This window comes from Mustela nigripes, chromosome 10 (assembly GCF_022355385.1).
Source record: "Mustela nigripes isolate SB6536 chromosome 10, MUSNIG.SB6536, whole genome shotgun sequence".
NCBI classification, from domain to species: Eukaryota; Metazoa; Chordata; class Mammalia; order Carnivora; family Mustelidae; genus Mustela; species Mustela nigripes.
In genome coordinates this window covers 12,460,465-12,486,637 of record NC_081566.1, presented here as the reverse complement: position 1 = coordinate 12,486,637, position 26,173 = coordinate 12,460,465, and the positions used below count along the sequence as shown (strand labels likewise).

Genomic DNA, 26,173 nt, shown 5'->3' with positions numbered 1-26,173 from the left:
TAATTGTAGAAGTATCTTGTGTGATAGACCAATCAAATCTTTATCAACTACTTACTGCCAGTTAATAGTTACTAATTTGCAAGATACTGTGCCAGGGAATATGATCTAGGTTATTCCAACCAAAAGGATTTTTGGCATAGTTTTTATTTTTGGTGGATGGGAATAGTTGAGTTTGCTATCAACTGTGTGTCCAAAGTGCACCTGTGAAAAGTTTTCTGAAAAACAGAGATCAGTATGCACATTTTCCCTTAATGTGAGGGTTCCATTTTTAAAGTTAATTTAAATCAGAGAAGAATATTAACTGGAAACCAAATTTATTTTGTAGAATAAAATATAGATTACATCGATAAAGAACAGGGTATCATTTGAATAAGAATTTGGGGCTATTTTTTTATGGGTAGACTGAAATTGCTTTTTGTATGTGAGAGACTGAATTGGGCATTTTATTTTTACTTATTTTAATTTTTATTGAGGTATAATTAGTACAAAGTATTATATTAGTTTCATGTATATAATATGATTCAACAAATTCTATACATTTCTCAGTGACTCACAATAAGGGTAATTTAATATCCTTCACCTATTTTACCCTTTTCTTTCTTTTTTTTTTTTTAAAGATTTTATTTATTTATTTGACAGAGAGGGATCACAAGTAGACAGAGAGGCAGGCAGAGAGAGAGAGAGAGAGGGAAGCATGCTCCCTGCTGAGCAGAGAGCCCGATGCTGGACTTGATCCCAGGACCCTGAGATCATGACCTGAACCGAAGGCAGTGGCTTAATCCACTGAGCCACCCAGGCGCCCCTATTTTACCCTTTTCCCCCAACACCAGGAATCATTACAAAACTGAAATAATCATTTAAAGCCATTTTAAACCTCAGATAGGTATATACAGATGTATTTTGAACAAGAAATAGATATTGCTAAGTAAGTGTGAGGTTAGAGATAGCATGATGTTAGAAAAAAATATTGACTTTTGAGTAGTATGAGTTTGGTTCCTGCCGCCATCACTTGGTAATTTTATAACTTTGAGCTAGTTACCTATCTGAGCCTCCATTTCATCATCGGTAAAAGTAGAGGTCCTGTTTATCTTTCGTGAAGCCTTAATATTTAGTGGATAGCATGGTGTTTTGTATTCTATAAAGAATAATATCATCGTTATTATGGTTATAATTATATTAATGCCTAGGAAAACAACTATGTTAACCTCTGGGGAAAGGTATGTCTAAATGAATAAAAGCTAGCCTGGTTAGCTTTTATAGTCTGACAAATACATTTGAGGACACTTAAGCTTAGCTTATGGTATGTAACTCAGTACAGTTCTGCTTTAATCAATAAGTAATTCGTCATTAGTCATTTAAGCCATAGTCCAACTAAAATATTAACATCTATGTTTATAAATTATGAAATCTCCAAGCAACTTATGTTTAACTGTCTTCTAATTAATTCAGCCACCTATTCTGATACTAAATATTTGAGTGCCAGCTCTGCCAGGCACTGTGCTGGTGGTGGGGGACAGCGGCAGAATGAACAGCACATCCGTTCTTCTGCGGTTGACATTTCTTGTCGGAAACAACAGGAGTCACATGACCACCGTGTGATCACAATTGGGAAAAGGGGCTCTGAGAGCAAGTAACAGGGGGCTGAATCTGGTAGTTTCAGGTAGTTTCAGGGAGGAATGGCTTCCTTGAGAAACCGAGACTGAGAGCTGAGGAGTAGGTAGGAGTTGGCCTGGTGATGCTGGAGGGGGGCAGCATGTTCAGAGGTTGAAGAAGGTTGGTGGCAACAAAGGGAGGGCCAGGTTGGCTGCAACAGGGAGTGAATGAGAGGAGCAGGGGTGGGGGATGAAGAAGAGAGAAAGAAACCAAATCTAGTGAGGTCTTGTAGTGCCCCGTAGGGATTCTGAAGTTTATCCTAAGAGGAAGCCATTGAAGGATTTTACGTCCGGGAATGATGGGCTCAAACTCATACCTATAATTCCAAGCTCTGCCCACTTTGTGGAAATGGATGAGAGGAAAAAAAAAGGAGGGTGTGCAGAGGCTGCCTTCGGGAAGTTTCTCGCTTTATCTCAGTGAGGTGACAGTTGCCTTTCTAGCTGATGGCGGTAGAGGTGGAAGGAAGTGAACCAATTGGAGAGTTTTCTAGGAGGAAGGTGGGCAGGACTTTCTGAGTCATGGCCCATAGAGGATGTGGTAGAATGGCAGGGGACAGGGATGACCATGAGGTTTCTGGTGTGAGCTGCTAGGTAGACGGAGAAGCTCAGAGAAGAGCAACATTAAGAGGAAAGAGAAAACTTCAGCATAGGACGGATGAGAAGCATCTCAGTGGAGCCTGGCAATAACCACAGACACGCTGTCCAGAACCCAGAGGAGAAACCTGCACTTGGAAGATGAATGGGGAAATTGCCTCCAGTAGGTATTTAAAGCCGGAGCTGGAGGACATCCCCCCGGGAGATTGTAGGTGCCTGTGAGTTCTGAGGGATCAGAGGCCCAGGATCAGACTGAGGAAATGCCCACATTTGATGGGGGGGGAGAGTGGGATGCTGGAGCTTCTGAGAACATTAGAGGGGTGGAAGCAGTGCCTCCCCTAGGAGCGTGGTGGCAGAAGTCAACGGTGTTCCAAGGGAGGGGCCGAAGGATTGCTGCTGACAGTTTATGTTTTGTAAGATGAGAGCTGATTTATTAGCCTGCAGCTGCATTTGGCTAGAGCAGCTTCTTGGAGGTGGTAGAAGTGGAAACTGGATTGGAGTGCACCGGAGGTGAATGATGAATGGGATGAGGTCAGATGGAAACGTGAACGTGTGACTCCCCGGAAGTGTGGCTCTGAGAGACGAGGGGCAATAGTTACAAGAGAGAAATTGGGTCAAAAGAAAGCTTTTCAGTTTGGTTTTTTGTTTGTTTGTTTAAACTTTTTGAGATGGAAGAATCTAGATGTTGAACCACTTAGAGTAGGACATGATGAAATCCTGGTCATTTACTTACACGACTCACATATTGAGGAAACTATTCTTAGAGGAGATTGAATGAGGCACCACTTATCAGTTCGATACATTTCGTGGAAAGCACTTAAATGTTGGCTCTGGTGGCAGAGGCAGGCCGTGACGCAGCGCCTGCCTAGTTTGATCCTGTTTTGAACTCTTATTTACCAAGGCGTCTCCTTAGCCTCCTGCCCTCTCTTGTTGATGTGCTTCCTGTTTCCTATTATATAACAAAATTCAACTAAATTTGAAGATCTAATTACTAAGCAATTCGTGAATCGGGCAGCACCCCGTCTAGCAAGTAGAGAGGTGCTCCCATGATTTGTACAAAAACTGAAGGATTTTATAGAAGGTGGAGGGCAAGAAAGCTATTGGCAAAAGAAAAGGATTGTTCCAGGCAAAGCCACTTTCTTGCGGAAAGGCAAGGTGTCTTTTTTTTTTTTTAAGGCAAAATGTCTTATGCAGATTACCTCATCTTTCTTTGGGGGATGGTGAGGGCCCAAGTGGCACAGGTTAAGACTACAGTTCTGGGGGAAGCTGGAACTACAGTTAGATTGCATATTAAGTACCGGTTTGGGAACTCTATCTAAGTGACAACCACTTTGGGTCTGTGGTTTTGTGTGTGTGCGGTTTTTTGTTTTTGTTTTTGTTTTTAACACCGTCAAATCTGTTCTTCAGTTTCCTTGAAAATTTCTACCTCCTTATCTAAACCCATGACATCCTGAAAGAGGACTTGGGCTGCCCCTGTTTTTGACCTCAAACTTTTCAGTTGGTTTCTTCTTTCCAGCTTGTCTCTTGGCTCAGGTGGAAGATCCTAAGGGCAAAGCGTTCCCATGATGGGGACCAGAACCACCCCCTCAAGCAACAAGGACAGCCCTGAGCCACCAAGACCCCATCCGTGATTGACCCCAAGAGGATGATCAATTTAACCTTCACTGTCGGCCTGCACGTTATCTGCCCACCTTTGTCCCATATTTTCCATATAGAAGCCTGGAGTATTTCCAGCCTTTTGGAGACACGAGTCCCCTTTCTTCTCAGTGTTGGCCTCCCTGAAATCCATTTCTTTCGTGTCTCACCACCACTCATTTCTCTGCCTTTGTGTTTTGTCAGCGGCAGGTGGTGGAAGCTGGTCTGTTTGGGACCCCTCGAGCCAGGCGCTCTTGTTCGCCTTGGACCCCTCGCCCCCCTGCTGGCCTCCACGATCCCTGTACTCCCACTGGTCTAGCTTCCGCTGTTCCTTTCTCTCTGAGCCTCTCCGGCATCCGCTCTGTAATTGTGGTTCCCAACCTTTGGGCTGCAGTGCCCCAGACTTCTCTAGGGGTGGGAATCCATGCACATTAAGTACCGCCTGTGGGTAAATAAATAATATGTCTCGTAAATGTGTGTTAATCTTTTTCAAATATATGTAGCTGCTGTTTTAATTAATAAATCCCTTAAAAGCATTATAGATGTTTTGCTGCTGCTTTTTGTGATGGATATTTTCACTCAGTGGTAAAAGAACTACTGTATAGATACCTGCCGTATTTTTTTGACATTAAAAAAGACTGTTCATGCTTGAAGTAGTTAGGACGCACTGCCCTCCGACATAAAGCATTCCAAATTCCACTTCACATTTTTCACTGTTGCTTTGCTTTTGTTCTTCCTGTCTCTTTAATTTGTCAATTGCTTAAGGGCAAGGGTTATAGTTCTTCCTTTCATCTTTCTGTAGTGGTTGGCCAAGCCATAGCCCCTGGGCCAAATCCAGCCCATAACCTGTTTTTGTTTTTTTGGAGTTTTTTGTTGTGTTTTTTTTGTTTTTTAAATCTCCAGCTCCTAGTTTTTACAGATGACCATTTGCAGTCAGTCTGATGATAGGAAACACTGTGAACTCCAATTAAATGAAACATGACCCTTCCCAAGAAAAAATTCCATTTTTCTTATTTGTAGGCCTGTATTGCAAAAAGTTGTATTCAGCTTTGTATTTTAAATTTTGCCCATTAAAAAATGTATAGAAATATGTTGGAAAATAAATTTGTCATGTAAATTGCTGTGTAATATACTCAATTTTGCCTCTTGGCCTATATAGCCCAAAATTACTGTCTCACCCTTTGCAGAGAGTTTACTGACCCCTGCCTTAGAGTAGTTGTTCCCAAATTTGTCTGCACATCTGAATTATTGGAGGGACTTTATGTATGTATATTTTCCTCTGTCCTGGAGATTGAGTCGGTACATTGGCATGGAACTTGGGAACCTATATTTTTAATAAGCTATATGGTTGTTTAGGAATCACTGACTTCTGGTGCATTTGTAGGGTTAAACTCCCAAGAGCTAATGAAATGGATATTGGATTAGATGCCAGAGACAGCCGATTATTTTCTTATTTCAACATTTATGAACTGTGGGGCCTTTTCCAAGTAATGACTTGTTCTGCAGGTTTTTACACAATTTCTAGTTCATTTGTTTATAGTTTTGCTCTATCCCCTACAGCTGTAATTCCTTTACCTTTTGGGATTCATGATAACTGCTTTTAGAATCTAATGGAAGTTACATCCCCCTCTCTGAAGTGCTCCCTATATTAATTTTCGATGACTGCTGTAACAGTTTACTTCAGAAGCATGTAAAATAACAGAAATTTACTTGTTCACATTTCTGGAGGCCACAAGCTGAAATCAAGGTGTCAGCAGGGCCCCTCCCTGCAGAGGCACTAGGGGCATTCCTTGCCTCTTCCAGCTTCTGGTAGCTGTAGGCATTCCTGGGCTTGTGGCTGTATCACTCCAGTCCCTGCCTCTGGGGCACATTGCTGCCTCCTCTACGTCTTTTCTCTCTGTGTCTTTTATAAGGACGTTTGTCATTGATTTAGGGCCATCTGATAATCCAGGGTAAGCTTCTCTCAAGATCCTTAGTTTAATCACATCTTTTACCCTACAGAGTAACATTAACAGGTTCCAGAGATTTGACATGGATACCTTGGGGGTGGACATTTTGGGGCTTACCACAGCACCTTTGCACATGCTCAGTTTTACAGTTTCAAGGGCTTCACAACTCTCTGAAGTCCATATATGGACTCCATAGACTCCAGGTTTGAATTTGCTCAGTGAGAAGCACCTCTGCCTACAGTGTATTCTAGTTATTAGTCCCTATTCTCTCCTTTCTGTCATGCTCTAACGTTCATCATCCTGATCTTGAAATGATGTTGTCTTCTTCTCGTGACCTTAGATTCTTCAATTTAGAGTTCACTTTTTGAGTTAATTTCTCTGCTGCCTTTAGGAACCCTTTATCTTCTGATAAGATTTAACTGTTAAAAGAAAAGCTTTCCACAAGCTTTTTTACTGAATTCTGCAGCAAGGAAACTAACTTCTGGCAAAGCATGTGTAACTAGTAATGCCTCCAGTGAGAAGAGAAGCTTACCCGGAGTACCTGATGTGCCAGGCCTTCTAGCAAGTGCTTTTACGTGCCTTCTTATTAAATCTGAAACCAGCCCTCAGAGGAGGGTCCTATCAGCCCCATTAAGTACTTGAGAACATGAAGACTGGTGGGAGCTAAGTACCTTGTCCAGTGTGGGTGACAGAACTTGCCAGGGACAATGCTGTTTTGATTCTCCCGTGAAAACGTAGCACACCTCTCTTTTAGTTGAATGCTTAGTAATCTCAGTAGACAGGGGCTGTCTATGCTTCGGTTTTCAGGGGCCAGCAGACCTGGATTTCAGTGGGATTTATAGTGCTTACTTATGGCATTACCTTGTTCAATATCTTCTCAGATCCTTAGCTTTAAGTAAGAGTGACACCCAGTTTGTGTGCCTCACGGAGCTGCCGTAGCAACTGAGAGGATAGGAATGAAAGCTCTTCAAAATTGGCAAATTTTACGAATATGTCATATAATTAATTAGTTTCTCATTTGATTATATTTTTAATACTTTCTTCTTTAGCTATCCTAGATTTCAAAGTTTAGGAATATGGTCAAGCCTCACACCAGAGGCTGTATTAGTTCCAACTCTGAATTTCTTTACTTAAGACCTCTTGGGTGCTTGGCTGGTGTGAGTGCTTGTATCTGCTTTCCTCTCTTTCATTTTCAGGGGCATCCCCAATTTAGTCTAGCTCAGCCCCGCTTAAGATATCTACATATGTGATCGCTTTCTGACCAGTTCTCTCTCCTAAGTCAGTTTTTAACTCATTGTGTCTTTGCCATGGGCTTGGTCGGTGGCTCTGGAGACACTCCCTTTCCTCTATCCCCTGTCCCCATTTCTTCCCGCTCTCATTCACGCTTCATATCTCATTTAGAGATAGTCTCTTATCCAAAGCTAATAACCCATCTCTCTTGCTTCATCTCACTGATCACTGTCTCCTTCTGTCTTTGCCCTTGTCTTCCAGGATATAAAGACACTACACACATTCTCATCCTGAAACAATGCCCCTCATTTAACAACTGCTCTCCTCCATCCCCACGGCCCCTCATTCTTTCCCTCCATCCCACACACTGCCTGTTCCTTTTCCCTGCTGGCTTTCTGTGGTTTATAAGATAATATTCAAAATTCTGGTGCTCTAGCACCCTGGCCAAGCCTGCTGCTCAGTCTTGTCTTCTGGTATTCCTTTCCTTTCCTTCTTCCCGTTACCGTGCAAAACGTCCCTTTGTTTGGGTTCCGTTCCTTCCTGCTCGCTCCGGAGGAACCTCCCTCCAGTGTTAACGTCCTCTTTCTTTAACTGTCATAAAAACTCTCACGTTTCCAGTTACACTCCCGAAGTTGGAGGATGTGGTAATCTGGGTCCAGGCTCCCAGATACCAGCAAGACACTGGAGCTGGACCACAGCCGCCCTCTTTTCAGTGGGGCACGCACTGTTTTCACACAGTCCCGCTGCTTCCTCCTCTCAGGATGCCACTTCTCTCACTTTTGTCACCTGCTTGGTGACAAAAAAGGAATTTTCTATCTCCTGGCCTAAATTCTAGTATCTGACTTTCAAAAGTATCTCTGTCATCTGACCTCGTGTTTACAGATATAGCCTTATTTTTCATCCTCAGTACCAGCTGCCTGTTCCAGAAGGTGTCTATCCAGGCAGGCCCTTGTTCCCCCATGTCTTTGGTATCTCCTCCCTTCATGTGTTAGCTCACAATGATTTCTTCATCTCCTACCACCAGAGATGCATATTTTCATCGATAATGCATTATTCCCCAGTGTGTCTTTTATTCTCAATAAGTGAACAAACTTCTTGCGGGCAGAGATCATGTTACAGCCATTGGAAAGTTTGCTTAAGTGTCATATGGGAGAAAATGTATCTTTTAAATAACTAAATTACAGCTCATTGAGATGCTAGGGAATGAGATGCTGGCATGAGGCTGGGTACATGACAGGTGCAAATGACAAGGAATAGCGGATCCATGATTCTGGTCTCAGGCTCACTCCAGGGCATACATCTGTGGGCTGGAAAGGTGGGCAGAATTGCCTGTGCTATTTAAAATGGTCTCTGTTTCAGTTTTTTTTTTTCATTTCTCATTTCCCTTACCTTGTACTTTTTCTCTCTCTCCTTTTTTTTTTGCTTTCTGCCAAGGTCCTGTAGTTGACTTTTATGAGTTAATTTCTTTGTGGTGGAATCCCAGGATACTTCCCCACAGTGTTAGAGCCTGTTTCTCTCTGAAGAGAATAAAACTAGTTGAGTGAATGAATACAGCAGTCAGTGCTTTGGGGGATAGTGAGCAGGAGGTGATGCACATTAATTATACTTACCATCTGTGTGTTTTTCTTTATAACTACTTTGGTCAGGCAAGAAGCAGCCTAAGAGTTCTGTTTCTTGCATTTGATTTGAAATATCTGTGAAGGGAGGGATTTGGGTTCAGATATCTCTAAATTCCTTTCTAATTCTAAACTTCATTAAAATCAAAACCCCTACCATTTTTAATGGTCAGATTCTAAAGCTATTTAGAGCTCTAGTAGCAAAGCAAAGAAGTACCTACATTGCACACTGATTTCCTGGCAATTTGGTGGAATCTTTAGAAGTTAGAATTTCCCTTCTTCCAATTACTCATTTCAGGAACCTGAGGCACGTAGTACTGAATTCTATAGCTTAAACTGTCCCAATGGAATCAAATTAAAGTAGCTTTGATTAAAATTCTGATCTCTGAATTTAGTATAGTGTTCTGTAGGTAACTGAAAGAAGTTATTTAAAAGGTTGAAAAAAACAAAACTGAGCAAATCGAGGACTTTGCAAAGAGTGAAGTACTTTTATTGGAACATACTAGCAAAAGAAGCTTAGGAGGTAAGTCTTAGCTACTTCAGTTCTCAGTGGTTTAACAAAATAAATTTGGACCAGGCTACTTTGGGGGAGAGGTTGTTGTTAAATGTGAGAAAATGGACATTTAAGAAACAAATAAGAATGTAGTACCTTAGTAAAACCTTTCATTATTACTTTGTTGTGGGGTTGGTGGGGGGAACTCACTGAATTACAAAAGTAGGAAGTCAATGCCGAAAACTTGGAGAAACAGAACAATAAAAAGAAAGTGGAAAAACAAACAAACAAAAAACAAAAAAAAAACAAAAACAAAAACAAAAAAAAAAGAAAAAGAAAGGAGAAAAACCAGAGCAAAAATCATTTGTAGTTCTGCTGTGCTGCAGTAATCACTCTTCTTGGTTATCACATTTCACCCTCTGCCTCTAGCCCCCAGGCAACCCCTGATCTGCTCTCTTTCACTATAACTTTGTCTTTCTGAGAATGTCATATAAATGGAATCTTTTGAGATGGACCTCTTTCTTTCAGCATGCTTATGAAAGTCACCCAAGTTGTTGCATACATCATTAGAATATTCTTCTTTGTTACTGAGTAGTATTCCATTGAATGGACATACCACAGTCTATATCCATTCAGCTATTAAAGGACATTTGGGTTGTTTCCAGTTTTTATCAATTATGAATAAATCCAGTATTAATATTCATGTACAGGTTTCTGTGTTATATAAGTTCCCCTTTGTCTAGAATAGGAGTAAACGAACTATGCCCCATGGGCCACATTTTACTTTTGTTTCTGTAAGGCTCTGTGAGCCAAGGGTGGCTTTTACATTTGTAAACCTTTGTAAAAACCAATAACAAAAGAAGAATATGTAATAGAGACATATGTGGCCTACAAAGCTTCAAGTATTTACTGTAAGTTTGCTGATCCTTGCTCCAGGTAAATACCCATTTTCCTGTGTCATATGGTAAGTGTATTTTTAACTTTATGGGAAACTGCCAGACTGTTTCCAGAATGGCTGTACCTTTCTACATTCCCATCAGCAGTATCTCCAAGTTCCAGTTTTTTTTTTTTTTCTTGCTAAAACTCAGTATTATCAGTATTTTTAATTTTAGTCATTCTAATAAGTGTTTACTGGTTGCTCATCCTGGTTTTAACTTGTATTTCCCTAATCACTAATGATGGTTGAACATCTTTTCATAGTCGTTTGCCATCCTTATATGCTCTTTGGTGAAGAATCCAATTTTTTTTGCCTAGTTTTTAATTGGGTGGCTTATTGTTTTACTGCTAAGTTTTCAAAGTTTTTTATATATTCTGGATACAAAGATACAAATTCTTTGTTGGCTATGTGATTGTATATATTTTCTCCCAGTCTTTTTTATCCCCTTAACAGTATCTCTTGCTGGACAAAAAGGTTAAGTTTTGATGAAATCCAGTTTACTGATTTTTTTTTCTTTTATGGATTGTGCTTTTTATATTATATCATGTCTAGAACACTTTGCTTAGCCTCCGGTCACAGGTGTTCTCCTAAGTTTTCTTCTTAGAAGTTTTGTAGTTCTAAGTTTTACATTTAGCTGTCTGATCCATTTTGAATTAGTTGTATAAGGTATGGGTTGAGATTTCATATTTTTGTAATTTTGTTTGTTGAAAAGACTGTTTTTTTTTCCTTCATGAGATTGACTTAGCACCTTTTTCAAAAATCACATAGCCATATTTGTTTGGTCTATTTCTAGCCTCTCTTTTCTCCTCTGTTGATCTTTATGTCTGTCCTTCAGACACCATTTTGATCACTGTAGCTTTTTTTTCTTTTAAGATTTTATTTATTTGACAAAGATCACAAGTAGGCAGAGAGGCAGGCAGAGAGAGAGAGAGGAGGAAGCAGGCTCCCTGCTGAGCAGTGAGCCCGATTTGGGGCTGGATCCCAGAACCCTGGGATCATGACCTGAGCTGAAGGCAGAGAGGCTTAACCCACTGAGCCACCCAGGTGCCCCTTGATTACTGTAGCTTTATAGTGGGTTTAAAATCGGGTAGTGTGATTCCTCCAACTTTATTCTTTTTCAAAGTTATTTTGGCTATTCTAATTTGTTGGTCCTTTATAAATTTTAGAATCCTATTATCTGTATCTGAGAAATTCCTACTGGAATTTTGATTGGAATTACATTATATTCGTAGATTATTTTGTGGGAGGATTAGCTCTTTACTATGTTGAATCTTTGAATCCACAAACATGATATTCATTTCATTTTGGCCTTCTGTGATCTCTTTCATCACTATTTTATAGTTTGTATTTATTTTTTATTTTATTTACTTATTTGACAGAGAGAGAGAGAGATCACAGGTAGGCAGAGAGGCAGACAGAGCGAGATGGGGAAGCAGGTTCCCTACTGAACAGAGAGCCCAATGCAGGGCTTGATCCCAGGACCCTGAGATCATGACCAAAGCTGAAGGCAGAGGCTTAACCCACTGAGCCGTCCAGGCTCCCCTACTGTTTCATAGTTTTTAGCATAGATCATATCTATGTGTTTTATTTTACATTGATACCTGAGTATATTTTTTTAACTATTGTAAATGGGATTTAAAATTTTTTTATTTCCTCTTGTTCATTGCTAGTATAAAAAAAGATTGACATTTTGTGTGTTGACTCTATATCCTGCAACTTTATTAAACTCATATTAATAATGAGAGGTTTTTTTGTTTTGTTTCAAATTTTTATTTAAATCTTAGTTAGTTAACATATAGTGTACTATTAGTTTTAGGAGTAGAATTTAGTGGTTCATCACTTAGATATAATACCTAGTACTCATCATAGCAAGTACCCTCCTTAATACTCATCACCCATTTAGCCCATTGGCCACCTACCTCCTTCCATCAACCTTCAGTCTGTTCTCAATAGTTAAGAGTCTCTTAGGCTTTGCTTCCCTCTTTCTTTTTTTCCCCCCCTTCTCATATGTTCATCTGTTTTGTTTCTTGAATTCCACATATGAGTGAAATCATATGGTATTTGTCTTTCTCCGACTTATTTCACTTAGCATAATACACTGTAGTTCCATCCACATCATTGGATGGCAAAATTTCATTCTCTTTGATGGCTGAGTAACATTCCGTTGTGTATATATATATACCACATCTCCTTTATCCATTCACCAGTTGATGGACATTTGGGCTCTTTCCATAGTTTGGCTATTGTTGCTAATGCTGCTATAAAAATCAGGGTGCATGTACCCTTCAATGAGATCTTTTTGTAGATTAGTTGGGATATTCTACATAGACAGTCATGCCATTGGAATATGAACAGTTTTATCTCCCTTTCCAACCTGTATGACTTCTTTTCCCTTGCATTATTGAACTGGCTAGGACGTCTGGAATATTGTGAAATAAGAGAGAGGAAATTTGATATTCTTGACCAGTTCTGAATCTTATGGAGGAAGCATTAATATATAATTACTACTAAATAATATGTGAGCTATGGGTTTTGTGTAGAAACACTTTGTTATATTGAAGAAATTCCTTTCTATTCTTAGTTTACTAGGAGTTTTTATTATGAATGGATATTGACATTTGTTAATGTTTTTGTGCACCAATTCATATGTCTTGGTCCATTCAGGCTGCTATAATAAAATATAGGTTGGGTGGCTTATGAACAGCAGAAATTTCTTGCTTACAGTTCCAAAGAATGGGAGGTCTAAAATCAAGGGGACAGCGTGGTCAACTTCTAGTGAAGGCTCTCTCCATCTTTCGTGGCCTTCTCACTGTGCCCTCACATGGTGGAATGGGCTGGGGAACTCTAGGGGATCTCTTATGAGAACACTAATCCCACTCATGACAGCCACACCCTCATGACCTAATTACTTCCCAAAGGCCCCACTGACTATTAGCATCACCTTTGAGGGTTAGGATTTTAACATACAGATTTTAGGGGGACATAGCTGTTCAGACCATAGCAATCTGATCGCACGGTTTTTCTTATTTAGACTGTTAACATGGTGGATTACATTGATCTAATTTTGAACCAACCTTGCATTCCTGTGATAAATCTTACTTGGTTGTGGTGTATACTATTGGATTCCACTTGCTAATATTTGTTGAGGATTTTAATCTGTAATTCTCATTTGTTTTTTTCTGGCTTTGATATCAGAGTAATGCTGGTCTCATAAAATAAAAGAAGTATTCTCTTCTATCTTCTAGAAGAGATTGTTTAAAATTGATGTTCTTTTTCTAAATGTTTAGTAGAATATGCCAATAATACCATCTGGGCTGGAGGAATTACTTTTGGAAATTTTTTACTATAATCAATTTCTTGAGATATACTATTTCAGGTTATTTATTTAATCTTTGATGAGTCTGTTAGTTTGTGGTTTTCAAGGAATTGGTCCTTTCACTCAAATTGTCAAATTTATGTTTGTAAAGTTGCTCATAATATACCTTTAATTTTTTAAATCTTTGTGGTATGCATAGTGATGTCCTTTCTTTCATTCGTGACATTGATAATTTTGGGTGGGTTTTTTGTTTGTTTTTTTTTTGGTTAGTTTTGCTAGAGGTTTATAAATTATATTGACTTTTTTTTTTTAAGATTTTTATTTATTTATTTGACAGGCAGAGATCACAAGTAGGCAGAGAGACAGGCAGGGGAGGGAGGAAGCAGGCTCTCCACTGAGCAGAGAGCCTGATGTGGGGCTCGATCCCAGGACCCTGGGATCATGACCTGAGCCGGAAGACAGAGGCTTTAACCCACTGAGCCACCCAGGCGCCCCTATATTGACTTTCTTAAAGAGCTTCTTTTGGTTTCATTGATTATCTTTCTCTGTTTTCTATTTTATCGATTTCATTGGTTTCTGCTGTTTTGATTCTTTGGAACTCTGTTACCCATTTGGAACTTACTTACATCCATCAAAGGTTTTAGATTTCAGTGAGTTTATTCACTGATTCAAAGAACATATTAAAAAGTCATGTCTTCAAAATCTCTGCATGTGTTTTTCAGTCAGTTTTATCATGGTGTAATTTGCAACAGTAAAATTTACCTCTAATAGTTTATAGCCTGTGAGTTTTTGACATATGCAGTTATATAACCAGCATCACAATCAAGATATACAGCAGTTCTATTACTTGCTAAAATACATTTTTGTGCTTTAACTTACTTGTTTTGGTAACTTAACATTTGTAAATAGAAGCATTTTTACTCTTTGTTTTAAAAAAGTTACCATAGTTTTTAGATCAGAAACCCCATAGCTCTTTGCTCTGTATGCTTATTTATCTAGCACTTTCTATAATAAATAGCAGTACCCAGCATCAGGGATTTAACTAAGCTATAGGACTTACATGTAATAAATTATTATATAGCATTAAAAATAAGGTGGAAGCATATTTGATGATAGCAATTTTATATGATATATTAAATTTCAAATGGTATAACATAATGTTAAGTATCATTCCTTTTTTGCTTTTATATTTATATTCATATTTATATTAAATTTATATACATTTATACACATAGAAAAATCATTGGAAAATATACTACAAAATTTTTAATAGTGTCTTCTTATCTCTGGACAGTGGAATTTTGGGTGACTTTCTTCTATGTGTTGTTTAGTATTATTTTAATTCACTAGAATTACTTCTTCATCATGTTTTTAAGTAATACCTTAAAAGGTAATTTTTCTAGGTTGTATTTGAATTTTATTTTAATTTTTATGATATTAATATTCAGAGATGTTCTTTAATTATGAATATGTAATCTGTTTACTACTGAGCCGTATACTAAAACTGTGTATACTTTCACTTTCCTACACGATGTTTCCCTTAGAATTAGTAATTTTTGTTCTTTGTTCTATTTTTCCTTTGCTTACTTTTCTTTTTTTAAAAAATATTTTATTTATTTATTTGACAGAGAGAGAGAGAGAGAGACAGTGAGAGAGGGAACACAAGCAGGGGAAGTGGGAGAGGGAGAAGCAGGCTTCCCACCAAGCAGGGAGCCCAAAGTAGGGCTCGATTCCAGGACCCTGGGATCATGACCTGAACAGAAGACAGATGCTTGAAGACTGAGCCACTCAGGCGCCCCTTCTTTACTTACTTTTCTATGAAATGATCACTAATTCAACTCCAAACTTCTTGTCAGTTTTAGAGTTCTCAAGTCATTCAGATGCTGTCAGTTTCATCTTTTTGGGCAGTCTCTCTGGGAAACCCCTAACTTACTCCAATTTGGACTGACTACCCAGTAAGTCTAGAATGCAACTAACATCCTGGGACCTCCCTTTCCAGTCATCTGAGAATGCCTTTTGCCTGTCTCCGGATTTGCATTCCCAGTTTCTTACATCATAGTTTTCTCTTTCTTGGTTTATCCCCTTATTTGGCAAGTACATGCCCAGCTTCCTGCAAACAAGAGGTTTGTTTTTTGAGATGTTGCACACCTGAAAATATATGATGGATAGTGTGGTTAGAGAATTCCAGGTTGGAAATAGTTCCTCTTCAGGATTTTGAAACTGTTTAACTGTGCTATCCTTTAACCTTCTGTAGCTGTTTCCCAAGCCAATCTGATTCCTCACCTTTGTTTCCCATTTTTTTCTTCCTGAACATTTGTAGCATCTTCCCTTTGGCTGCATTGTTCTGAAACTTTGAGTATGTATGCCTTGGTGTGGGTATTTTCATCCACTCTCCACTGGTTGCTGGATGTTTCCTGTCAGTCTGGAAATTTGATATCTTTAGATGTTAATTATTTGATTTCTTTTCCTTTGTTCTTTTTTCCCGGAATTTCTATTATTTGAATGTTAGACTTTGTGGAATGGCCCCCTCACATTCAAATCTTTTCTCTCCTTTATCTTTTTATGTACTTTCCAGATTTCCCCAACTTTATCTCTCAATCTTTCTATTAAGATTTTTATTTTTGCTAACATAATGATTTGCAACAGTCCTTTTTCTTCCCTAAATGTTCCTTTTTTTTTTTTTTTAAAGCATCTTGTTATTATCCCAGGGTTATATCACCATCATCATCATCATCTCTTACATCAGTGTATTAATGCTGATCTCTTTCGAAGTTTTCTTTTTCATGTGTTTGTTCCCTCCAGGTCCTTTATTTTCCTGTTTCTGTCTTTCACATTAAGGGCTTTTTTGGGGTATTTGGTAATAACACATGTCTGTGCTTAAAAAAAAAAAAATTAACAGTTTATTTAAACTAAAAAACAAAAACAGTTCACCCATTCCCTCTCCCCACTCCCACAACCCTTTGGCAACCACCAGTCTGCTTTCTGTGTCTGTGACCTGGGTGTTTACTTGCTTTTAAAAAAGATACCACATTAAAAAAAGATCAGGGGCACCTGGGCGGCTCAGTGGGTTAAGCCTCTGCCTTCGGCTCGGCTCATGGTCTCAGGGTCCTGGGATCGAGCCCCCTCGATCTCTCTGCTCTCTGCTCTCTCTGCTCAGCAGGAAGCCTGCTTCCCCCTCTCTCTCTGTCTGCCTCTCTGCCTACTTATGACCTCTGTCTGTCAAATAAATAAATAAAATCTTTAAAAAAAAAAAAAAAGATCATACAGGGCGTCTGGGTGGCTCAGTTGGTTAAGCAACTAACTTCAGCTCAGGTCATGATCCTGGAGTCCCAGGATTGAGTCCTGCATTGGGCTACCTACTCAGTAGGGAGTCTGCTTCTACCTCTGACCCTCTCCCCTCTCATACTCTCTCTCTCTCTCTGAAATAAGTAAATAAACCCTTTTTTAAAAAAAGATCATACAGTATTTGTCTTTCTCTGACATATTTTTACTTAGCATAAACACCTCAAGGTCTGTCTATGTTGTTACAAATGGCAAGACTTCCCTCTTTTTTATGGCTGAATAATATTCCTCTATGTGTATGTGTATGTGTGTGTGTATGTTTTCTTTATCCATTCATTCATTGATGACCACAGGTTGTTTCCCTATCTTGGCTGATGTCAGTACTGCTGCAGTGAACATGGAGGTGCACATATCTTTTCCAGTTAGTATTTTTCTTTTCTTCAGATAAATGCCTGGAAGTGGTATAGGAAGCTTTTCCTAAATATCTGGTCCCTGCTTCTGGGAGCTTGAATAGGATGGGTAAGAGTGGAAGTCGGTTATGGATTGAGTATCTCTACTAGAGGAGCCCTCTCTCTCATTTCTTTTAGTTAATCTCCATGTTGCGGGTTCTTCCTCACCAGCCAGTGTCCCCTCCATTAATCAGTACCTGCTTTCTCACAGCCATCTTTAGTACATACCCTCAGTTCCTTTCTGACTTGCCTCATTTGCTCTGTTGTCCCCTAACTTTGGATGAACCCAGTCTGCCTCCAGTGTAGGCTATGAATAGCCATAGTTCTTGAGGTATGTGAAATTCTTTCACCTCTTTCTGGTGGGAGGGGTTACTCTTTAATCCTGATTATTCATCTTAGAATACCTGCCTTACATGACACAGTAGAAATAATGACTCTTTTGCCTAATAGTGATTCCAAAAGTGACTTCAGCTGTCATGTAATCCAGTTACCCAGAACTTCTGTGATTCTATCAATTATATAACATTCATTTTCACTTTATATTTGAGTAGCATTAATAATATCAATATTTCATAAATAAGAAAAATGAAGCACTGAATGGTAAAACAGTTTGTGGCATGAATTTTCAGGCATAATTTTTTTTTAAACTTAGTAAGGTGAGCTCTTATGGTTATATATTAAGCAGCCTTCCTTCCTCACATTAATTCTGTTTTGTAAATCAGTATAATGGCCTTAGCATCACTGTTTTTAAGGAATTTCAGATGGATTCATATTGTTTTTATTTTCTCTTTGAGCTGTGAACTATCTTGATCAATACTAGTATATAACATTTGGGGGAGATTTATTGATGATATTGACGATATGTTAGAAAGAAAGAGAGAGAATGTGTGTGTGTGTGTGTGTGTGTGTGAGAGAGAGAGAGAGAGAGAGAGACTCTTTGGCTTTAGTTTTTAAAAAGAATTTTAAAAATTCAGTTACAACTAGAGGTTTTCTTCCAGATTTTATTCAGCTGTCCTTCATTCTCTTTGGAAATAGTGGACCTGACCTAGTTCTTTTTTGAAAACTCATTTCATAGAACAGCGTGTTAAAATATTTTTGTTCTTCCAATCCAGTACAGTGTAAGAACTGGCAGGCATCCAGAGCTTCTGTTCTTTAACATGCAAATAATTCTATTCCTTGGTTAAGATACTGGCTCCATTATTATACATAGAGGTTCTGGAAAAGCAAGGTATAAACTGAGGAACATAGCTACTTCATACATAAGATAAATGCTTTTTCTCTATAAGCATTTTTATCTTGGTTTTGTTGGTCATGTGACTTTCTAACAGTGATCTTTGAAGAATGTAATGATAAGATATATATATATATATGAGATATATATCATATATATGATAAAAGAATAGCACAAATATTGGAAACTAAATTTATTGAATAAAATTGAGATTTTACAAAATTCAGCATGACTTTATTACAACATCAGGATAATTTTTTAATAAAAATTTGATTGAGCTACCTTCACTTGTTTGATTCAGTATGCTATGTGAGTCTTAGTAAATTGACACTTAGTTTGAAAATAAATTTTGGTGAAGTTATGGCTGAGAGATAAGAGTATTGGATAACTCTTAATGATTGTACCCTGAAAGGATTAGAGAAATGAACATTAAGGGCCATTTATAATATATAATATTGGATGTCTATTAAAATATTCTAGATGTTTAAAGTACAGTACCATTCTTTTACTATATTCTATCAGAAAAAAAACCTATAATTTGGGGGGGAATAGAACAGGAAAGAGAGAAAAGGGATGGGGAAAGTTGGGGTGGGTACAGTATATGTGTTTCAGGGGGCTGCTCTGATATAACAGAGTACCACAAACAGGGTGCCTTTAAATAAGAGAAGTTTGTTCTCTCATAGTTCTGGAGGTTTGAAATCTAAAATCAAGGTGTGGTGGTGGCCATCCATGCTCTCTCTGAAAGCTCTAGGGGAGGATCCTTCCTTGCCTCTGGCTGTTTCTGGTGGTTGTCCTCGGGCCTTGGCTTGTAGATCTGTCACTCCAGCCCCCTGTTCTGTTCTCCCATGGCATTCTCCCTGTGTATCTCAAAAGTTCACATTTCCCTCTTCCTAAAGGACACCTGTGATATTGGACTTAGATGTAGGGCTCACCCTAATCCAGTAAGAGCTCATCTTATATTGATTATCTCTGCAGAGACCCTGTTTTCAAATAAGGTCCCATTTACAGATTTTAGATGGATGTAAATTTGGGGAGGCGGGGAGGAAGCTATTTAAGCCACATCAAAGGGTTCTAAATTCAATTTAAGAGACTGAAGCTAACACACTAGATTTATCTACTTTATGTAAAGCAAACAGGTAGGATATGTTTTATGTAAAACAACAACAACAACTTATTTGCAGTTAAATACACTTACATGCTTTCCCACTGCATAGGCCTAGGTATCTAGCATTTTCCATTCATGTGGCAGACTTTACATTAAAGGAATATTTGGTTATGAAACCTCTGTTTATATAGATATGGAGCCAGAGACTTTCCACATTACTCTTAGTAGCTCAGTGTTTATAGAACCAAGCTAGACTTCTCTCAAATGTTTTAACTACTATTAGAATAATATTTTTGTTCTTTTTATTATATTTTATTGTTTGCCTTTATTTCCCTTTTTTAAAATTAAAATTAAGTTAATTAACATATAGTATTAGTTTCAGAAGTAGAGATCAGTGATTCATCAGTCTTGTATAACACCCTGTGGTCATTACATTATGTGCCCTCCTTAGTGTCCATCTCCCAGTTATGCTATCCCCCCAACAACCCTTAGTTTCCTATGATTAAGAGTCTCTTACGGTTTGTCTCCCTCTCTGATTTCGTGTTATTTTATTTTTTCCTCTCTTCTCCTATCCTCCTTTGTTTGTTTCTTAAATTCTACATATGAGTGAGATCCTATGATAATTGTCTTTCTCTGATTAATTTATTTTGCTTAGCATAATACCTCTAGTTCCATCCATGTTGTTGCAAATTGCAAGATTTCATTTGTTGTGGTGGCTGAGTAATATTCCATTATATATATATATACCACATTTTCTTTATCCATTCATTTGTCTGTGGACATCTGGGCTCTTTCCGTAGTTTGGCTATTGTGGACATTGCTGCTATAAACATTGGGGTTCAGGTGCCCTTTGGATCTCTACATCTGCGTCTTTGGGGTAAATACCCAGTAGTGCAGTTGCTGGGTCGTAGGGTAGCTCTATTTTTAACTTCTTGAGGAACCTCCATGCTATTTTCCAGAGTGGCTGCACCAGCTAGCATTCCCACCAACAGTGTTGGAGGGTTCCCCTTTCTCTGCATCCTCGCCAACATCTGTTGTTTCCTGACTTGTTAATGTTAGCTCTTCTGACTGGTGTGAGGTAGTGTCTCATTGTAGTTTTGATTTGTATTTCCCTGATGCGGAGTGGTGGTAAGCATATTTTTATGTGTCTATTGGCCATTGATATGTCTTCTTTGGAGGCATGTCTGCCCATGTCTTCTGCCCATTTCTTAACCCACTGAGCCACCCAGGCGCCCCATCTTCTGCCCATTTCTTGATTGGATTATTTGTTCCTGGGTGTTGAGTTTGTTAAGTTCTTTGTAGATTTTTGGGTACTAGCCCTTTATCTGATAAGACATTTGCAAATATCTTCTCCCATTCTGTGGATTGTCTTTTGGTTTTATTGACTGTTTCCTTTGCTGTGCAAAAGCTTTTTATCTTGATAAAGCCCCACTAGTTCACTTTTGCCCTTGTTTCCCTGGCCTTTGGAGATAGGTCTAGGAAGAAGTTGCTGTGGCTGAAGTCACAGAGGTTGCTGCCTCTGTTCTCTTTGAGGATTTTGATGGATTCCTATCTCACATTTAGGTCTTTCGTCCATTCTGAGTCTATTTTTGTGTGTGGTATAAGGAAATGGTCCAGTTTCATTCTTCTGCTGTCCAATTTTCCCAACACCATTTGTTGAAGAGACTGTGTTTTTTCCATTGGACATTCTTTCCTGCTTTGTCGAAGATTAGTTGACCATAGAGTTGAAGGTCTGTTTCTGGTTCTCTATTCTGTTCCATTTGAGCTACATGTCTGTTTTTGTGCCAGTACCATACTGTCTTGTTGATTACAGCTTTGTAATAGAGCTTGAACTCTGGAATCGTGATGCCACCAGCTTCGGTTTTCTTTTTTAAACATTCCTCTGGCTGTTGGGGTCTTTTCTGGTTCCATACAAATTTTAGGGTTATTTGTTCCAGCTCTGTGGGAAAAAAAAATTGATGGTATTTTGATAGGGATTGCACTGAATGTGTAGATTGCTCTCGGTAGCACAGATATTTTAATATTTGTTCTTGCAGTCCAGGAACATGGAATATTTTCCCATTTCTCTTTGTCTTCCTCAATTTCCTTCATGAGTACTTTATAGTTTTCTGAGTACAGATTCTTTGCCTCTTTGGTTAGGTTTATTCCTAGGTATCATATAGTTTTTGGTGCAGTTGTAAATGGAATTGACTCCTTAATTTTTCTTTCTTCTTTCTCATTTTTATTGTATAGAAATGCAACTGACTTTTTCATTTTATATCCACAACACCTAGTAGTGCCTGGAGCTGACTTATTGAATGAGGAATGAATTAATAAAAGAATAGTGTGTGTCTGCATGTATGGATTATCAACAGAAGCATGATGGGGGAACTTCTGTTGAGAAATATATCTCCCTCCATTCTTTTTACTTTATTATATTTCATTTTTTGAGGCCAGGTTGGTGAGCAGGTGGTGTGAGCAGGGTGTCAGAGGGAGAGGAAGGGAGAGAATTTTTTTTTTTTAGATTTTATTTATTAGAGAGAGAGAGCATGCATGAGGGAAGGGGTGTAGGGAGAAGCAGACTCCATGCTGAGCAGGGAATCTCAACTCATGGCTCAATCTCAGGACCCTGGGATCATGACCTGAACCAAAGGCAGCTGCTTAATCAACTTGGCCACCCAGGCACCCTCAGAGGGAGAGAATCTTAAGCAGGCTCCACACCTAGCGCCCAGCACAAGCCTGAAGTGGGTCTTGATTTCATGACCCTGAGATCTTGCTCTGAGCCAAAATCAAGCTCTCATGACCCTGAGATATTGATCTGAGCGGAAATCAAGGGTTGGATGCTTAACCTGCTGAGTCACCCAGGTGCCCCTACCCCATCCTTTTAAAAGCCCAATTGGTACAGTGTTGTGAATTTTGCTCTTGTTACTTATAGCATATTGTTCCATGTTAGTATATAAATTATATGATTACATAGTATTCCTTTACATAGATATACTTTAATTAGTCTTCTTTTTAAATTTTAATTGTGGTGAAATATACATAACACAAAATTTATCATCTTAACCATTTTTTTAAAGATTTTTTAAAAATTGATTTGAGAGTGAGAGAGCACACATGAGCAGGGGCAGGGGCAAAGGAAGAAGGAGAGAGAGAATCTTGAGCAGACTCCACAGCAGCCTAGAGACCCACAGGGGTTGGGGGGCTTGTTCCCACATCCCATGAGATTATGACGTGAGCTGAAACCAAAGTCAATCGGTCAAGTGACCAAGCCACCCAGGTGTCCCTCCTCTTAACCATTTTTAAGTGTATGGTTCAGCATTAAGTACATTCTCATTATTATATAACCAATCTCCAGAACTTTTTCATCTTGCAAAACTGAAACGCTCTACAAATTGAATAGTCCCCCTCCTAGAAACCACCATTGGTTTTCAGTTTCTATGAATTTGAGCTAGTCTTCCTTTTGAGTTGTTTTCCTTTTTAAAAAAATATTTATTTATTTATTTATTTTGGAGAGAGAGCATGAGAGGGAGGGAAGGGCAGAATGCAACGGACAGAGAATCTTAAGCAAACTCCAAGCTGGGTGTAGAGCCTGACGTGGGGCTCATGAGATCACGATCTGAGCCAGAACCAGGAGTCAGTTGCTTAACCAGCTGCACCACCTAGGCACCCCTTCCTCTTTGCTCTCACAAATAAGGCTACAGTAACCAGTTTTGCATATGTGTCAGTCTGCGCATAAATAAGTGTATCTGTAAGTTGAATTCCTAGAAGTAGAATTTCTGGATAAAAAGATTTCTGCATTTCTCAGTTTTGATATATATTGCCAAATTGACTTCCCAAACTGTTGTACCAATTCATACTCCCCACAGCAATGTATGATACAGCAGCTGTTTAAATATGTTTCAGTAGTTAACTTGTCAGCTGAGCTGAATTGGAGCTTGGGGAAGGAAAGGCCACTGGAAGGAAAGTTGGTGCTGCTGCATTTTTCAAGGGGCCGGGCTGGGTTCTCTCCCATGGTTCTGCCTCTATTCCTCAAGGATTATTTGACATCCCTTTAGTGTACTTTTATGCTACATTCATTTAAAAGAAACTAAAATAAAAAATTTCCTATACTATGTAAGCTATTTGAGCATTGGTAATAACATTTGAGTGTTGGTAATGATTAGAATACCTCACTTTCCAAAGAGGTCCCACAACTTAATACTGTGTTTAGCCCTGCTGAAAATTTCCTTAATACAAATTTTAAAGTCTTTAAAATCAATGAATGGATGCCTTGCTTAAATGGGTTTTAACAGAAAGAAGCAATTAGCAGACCCCTTTTCTCATATGAACTCTTATGAGGAGCTCTGTTGTGTTGGGGTGACAGTGAAGGATGGCTGGAAAAGGACGGAGGCTGGGGGAGGCAGAGCAGGGGAGCTCCACAAACTCCCCATGCCTCTTGCATCCAGAACTATTACAGGCAGGTGGGATGGCTTTTTTCCCTTTAGCTGTGTGTGAGAGGAGTGAACATTAACGTACAATCAGCCTCTCATAATTCATGTCAGACGTTTGAGGAACCCTCGATGCTTTGACTTGTAGAATCCTGATGCTCAAAACTGCTGCTCAGTTATCTTTTTTCTGTGAAGTGCATTTACTGTTAAATGAGATATAACTACATGGAGATACCAGTGTTTTCCTTAGAGTGTACATAATAGGTTCTGGTACGATGACTTTTTGTCTGGAGGTTCTTAATAAGTGTAACATCTTCATTAGTTTCCTTATTTGAAAATGAAAATACTTGCATATATTTGGAATGTTTTCCCATTTTATTATAAAGTAGAATTTGAGGGGCTCTGGAAAGCTTGTTCTAATTGTGATCAATATCAGTAGTTTAGAATTCATTCCCCTAGACTTTTTTTTTACTGTATTAAATAATAAAGTTTATTCCTTCATTAAAAAGGTGGAATCAGGCTATATATATTGTTTTGTGATTTGCTTTATTTTCTTGATAAGAAGTCCTTTTTGGGTTAGTGTATAGAGATACCCTCTATTCTTTCAGTGGATTCATACTCTTCCATGATATCATAACTTTCTTATTAACTCTCCTGTTGGTGAACATTTAAGTTCCAGTAAACATCCTTTATACATCTGTCTTTGCCTATTGGGACAAATGTTTCTGCGGGTTAATTTCTAAGAAATAAAACTTCCAGATCAAAGGATGAGCATTTTTACATTTTAATGGATGTTTGGGGGCCTTATACAATATTATATCAACGGCCTCATATTTACAGGAAGTAAACTTAGTTCAAAGTTTTAGGTAAGTGATTCTCATCATTGATATGTACCAGTTTGGCTAATATAAGGTTTCTAGTAATGTAAAAATCTTTAAAGTGACAGCTTTGTTGTTCTTCCAGTGATGGAATGGGGGGACGATATTAAAGCCGTTTCACAAGATGAAGCAGTGATGTTGGTGAATCATCAGGCAACAGGGGATGTTTGCACTCTGATGATGTGCCTCCAGGACAAAGGCCTGGTAAGCACCCTGAAGGCAGGCATAGACGCAGGAGGGGGAGGTTGATACAGAATCTGTTTGAGTATCTTACTATTGTTTGGAACGTAAATTTGAATATCTATGCTTTTCCAAAATTGAGAAAATTTAAAGAAAAAATGGAGAAAAATGAAAAGAAAAAAGATGTATGTATATAATTCTAATTCCAGCTCCAGGACAGGAATGTGGTCTTTCAAAAAAGTAACTGGAAGATAATGTGAATGCTATCTCCAGAGAGATGCTTTTGAAAAAGTAACTGAGGTAAAACAGAGTTAAGATGTTCAGATTGGGAGCTGTCTTGAGGTGAAATAGTGGGTCACTGGTTTGAAAAATACAGGCACAAAAAGCAGTATTGTTTAAGATAGAAGAGTCTAGTTGGTCAGTGAATTAGCTGATCTTTATCCAGAAGAAAAATAGGTAAACATTTTGGATTTCCTTTACCAAGCAAATTGAAAGGAAAGATACCAGGCCAGTTTTGTTAGGTGTTGTTAGGCTATGTATGAACCGTTGGTTTCACATGACTTTTGTTGATCACTAAATACATCTATCAAAGGGGTGGGTTTAAAATAAATTCAGTCTTTAGCATTAAAAGAATTATCAGCTTAGAAGATAAAGAGGTTGTATTCATAGAAAACTAAATAAGTAGAAAGTGTATAAATTAGTGGAATTCATATTTATCCTAATAGCAATGAAACCAATAGATGTTTATTAAGTGCTTCATACTCATGGTCAGTAACTATAAGGATTGAACATCAGTCCTTTAAGACTTTGTCCTCTAAAAGGAGCCAATAGTCCAGTGTAGGGGGAGGTAAAGTATAGTGAACGATACTTAATTGCAAAGTGAAAGGTGTTTAGTGGAGGATGAGCTCCCCATGTATGACAGGTATTGAAAACTTTGTAGAGGAGAGAGGACATAAACTTGGCCTGGTTAGAGTTGTGAAGCAAGAAGGCCTTCTTTAGTGAAACAGTCTCGGCCAGAACACCAAGGCAAGACTAAGACTGATATATTTACGTCCTAGAGATTTTGATTCAGTAGGTCCTGGTGTGGGGTCAGAAAATGAGGTAAGAGTAAAGGAAAATGTTTGATTATTGTAAAATCTGTTTTTCATGTCCGTCTGAAAAGCAGAGTCATAATCTTGCTGGAATGTGGAATAAATTCTGTCCTTTCTTATATTCAG

The 26,173-nt window shown here is 38.5% G+C and overlaps 1 protein-coding gene across 7 annotated transcripts in view; it reads left to right on the top strand.

Moving 5' to 3' along the window:
• The window catches only part of LPGAT1 (lysophosphatidylglycerol acyltransferase 1), an 84,827-nt gene that overhangs the window by 14,022 nt on the left and 44,632 nt on the right, over positions 1 to 26,173 (top strand). For all 7 annotated transcript variants that reach the window (XM_059412615.1, XM_059412617.1, XM_059412614.1 and 4 more), the window contains exon 3: positions 24,862 to 24,980. In XM_059412615.1, coding sequence (XP_059268598.1) covers positions 24,862 to 24,980 — 119 coding nt within the window. The remainder of the gene's footprint in view (positions 1 to 24,861; positions 24,981 to 26,173) is intronic.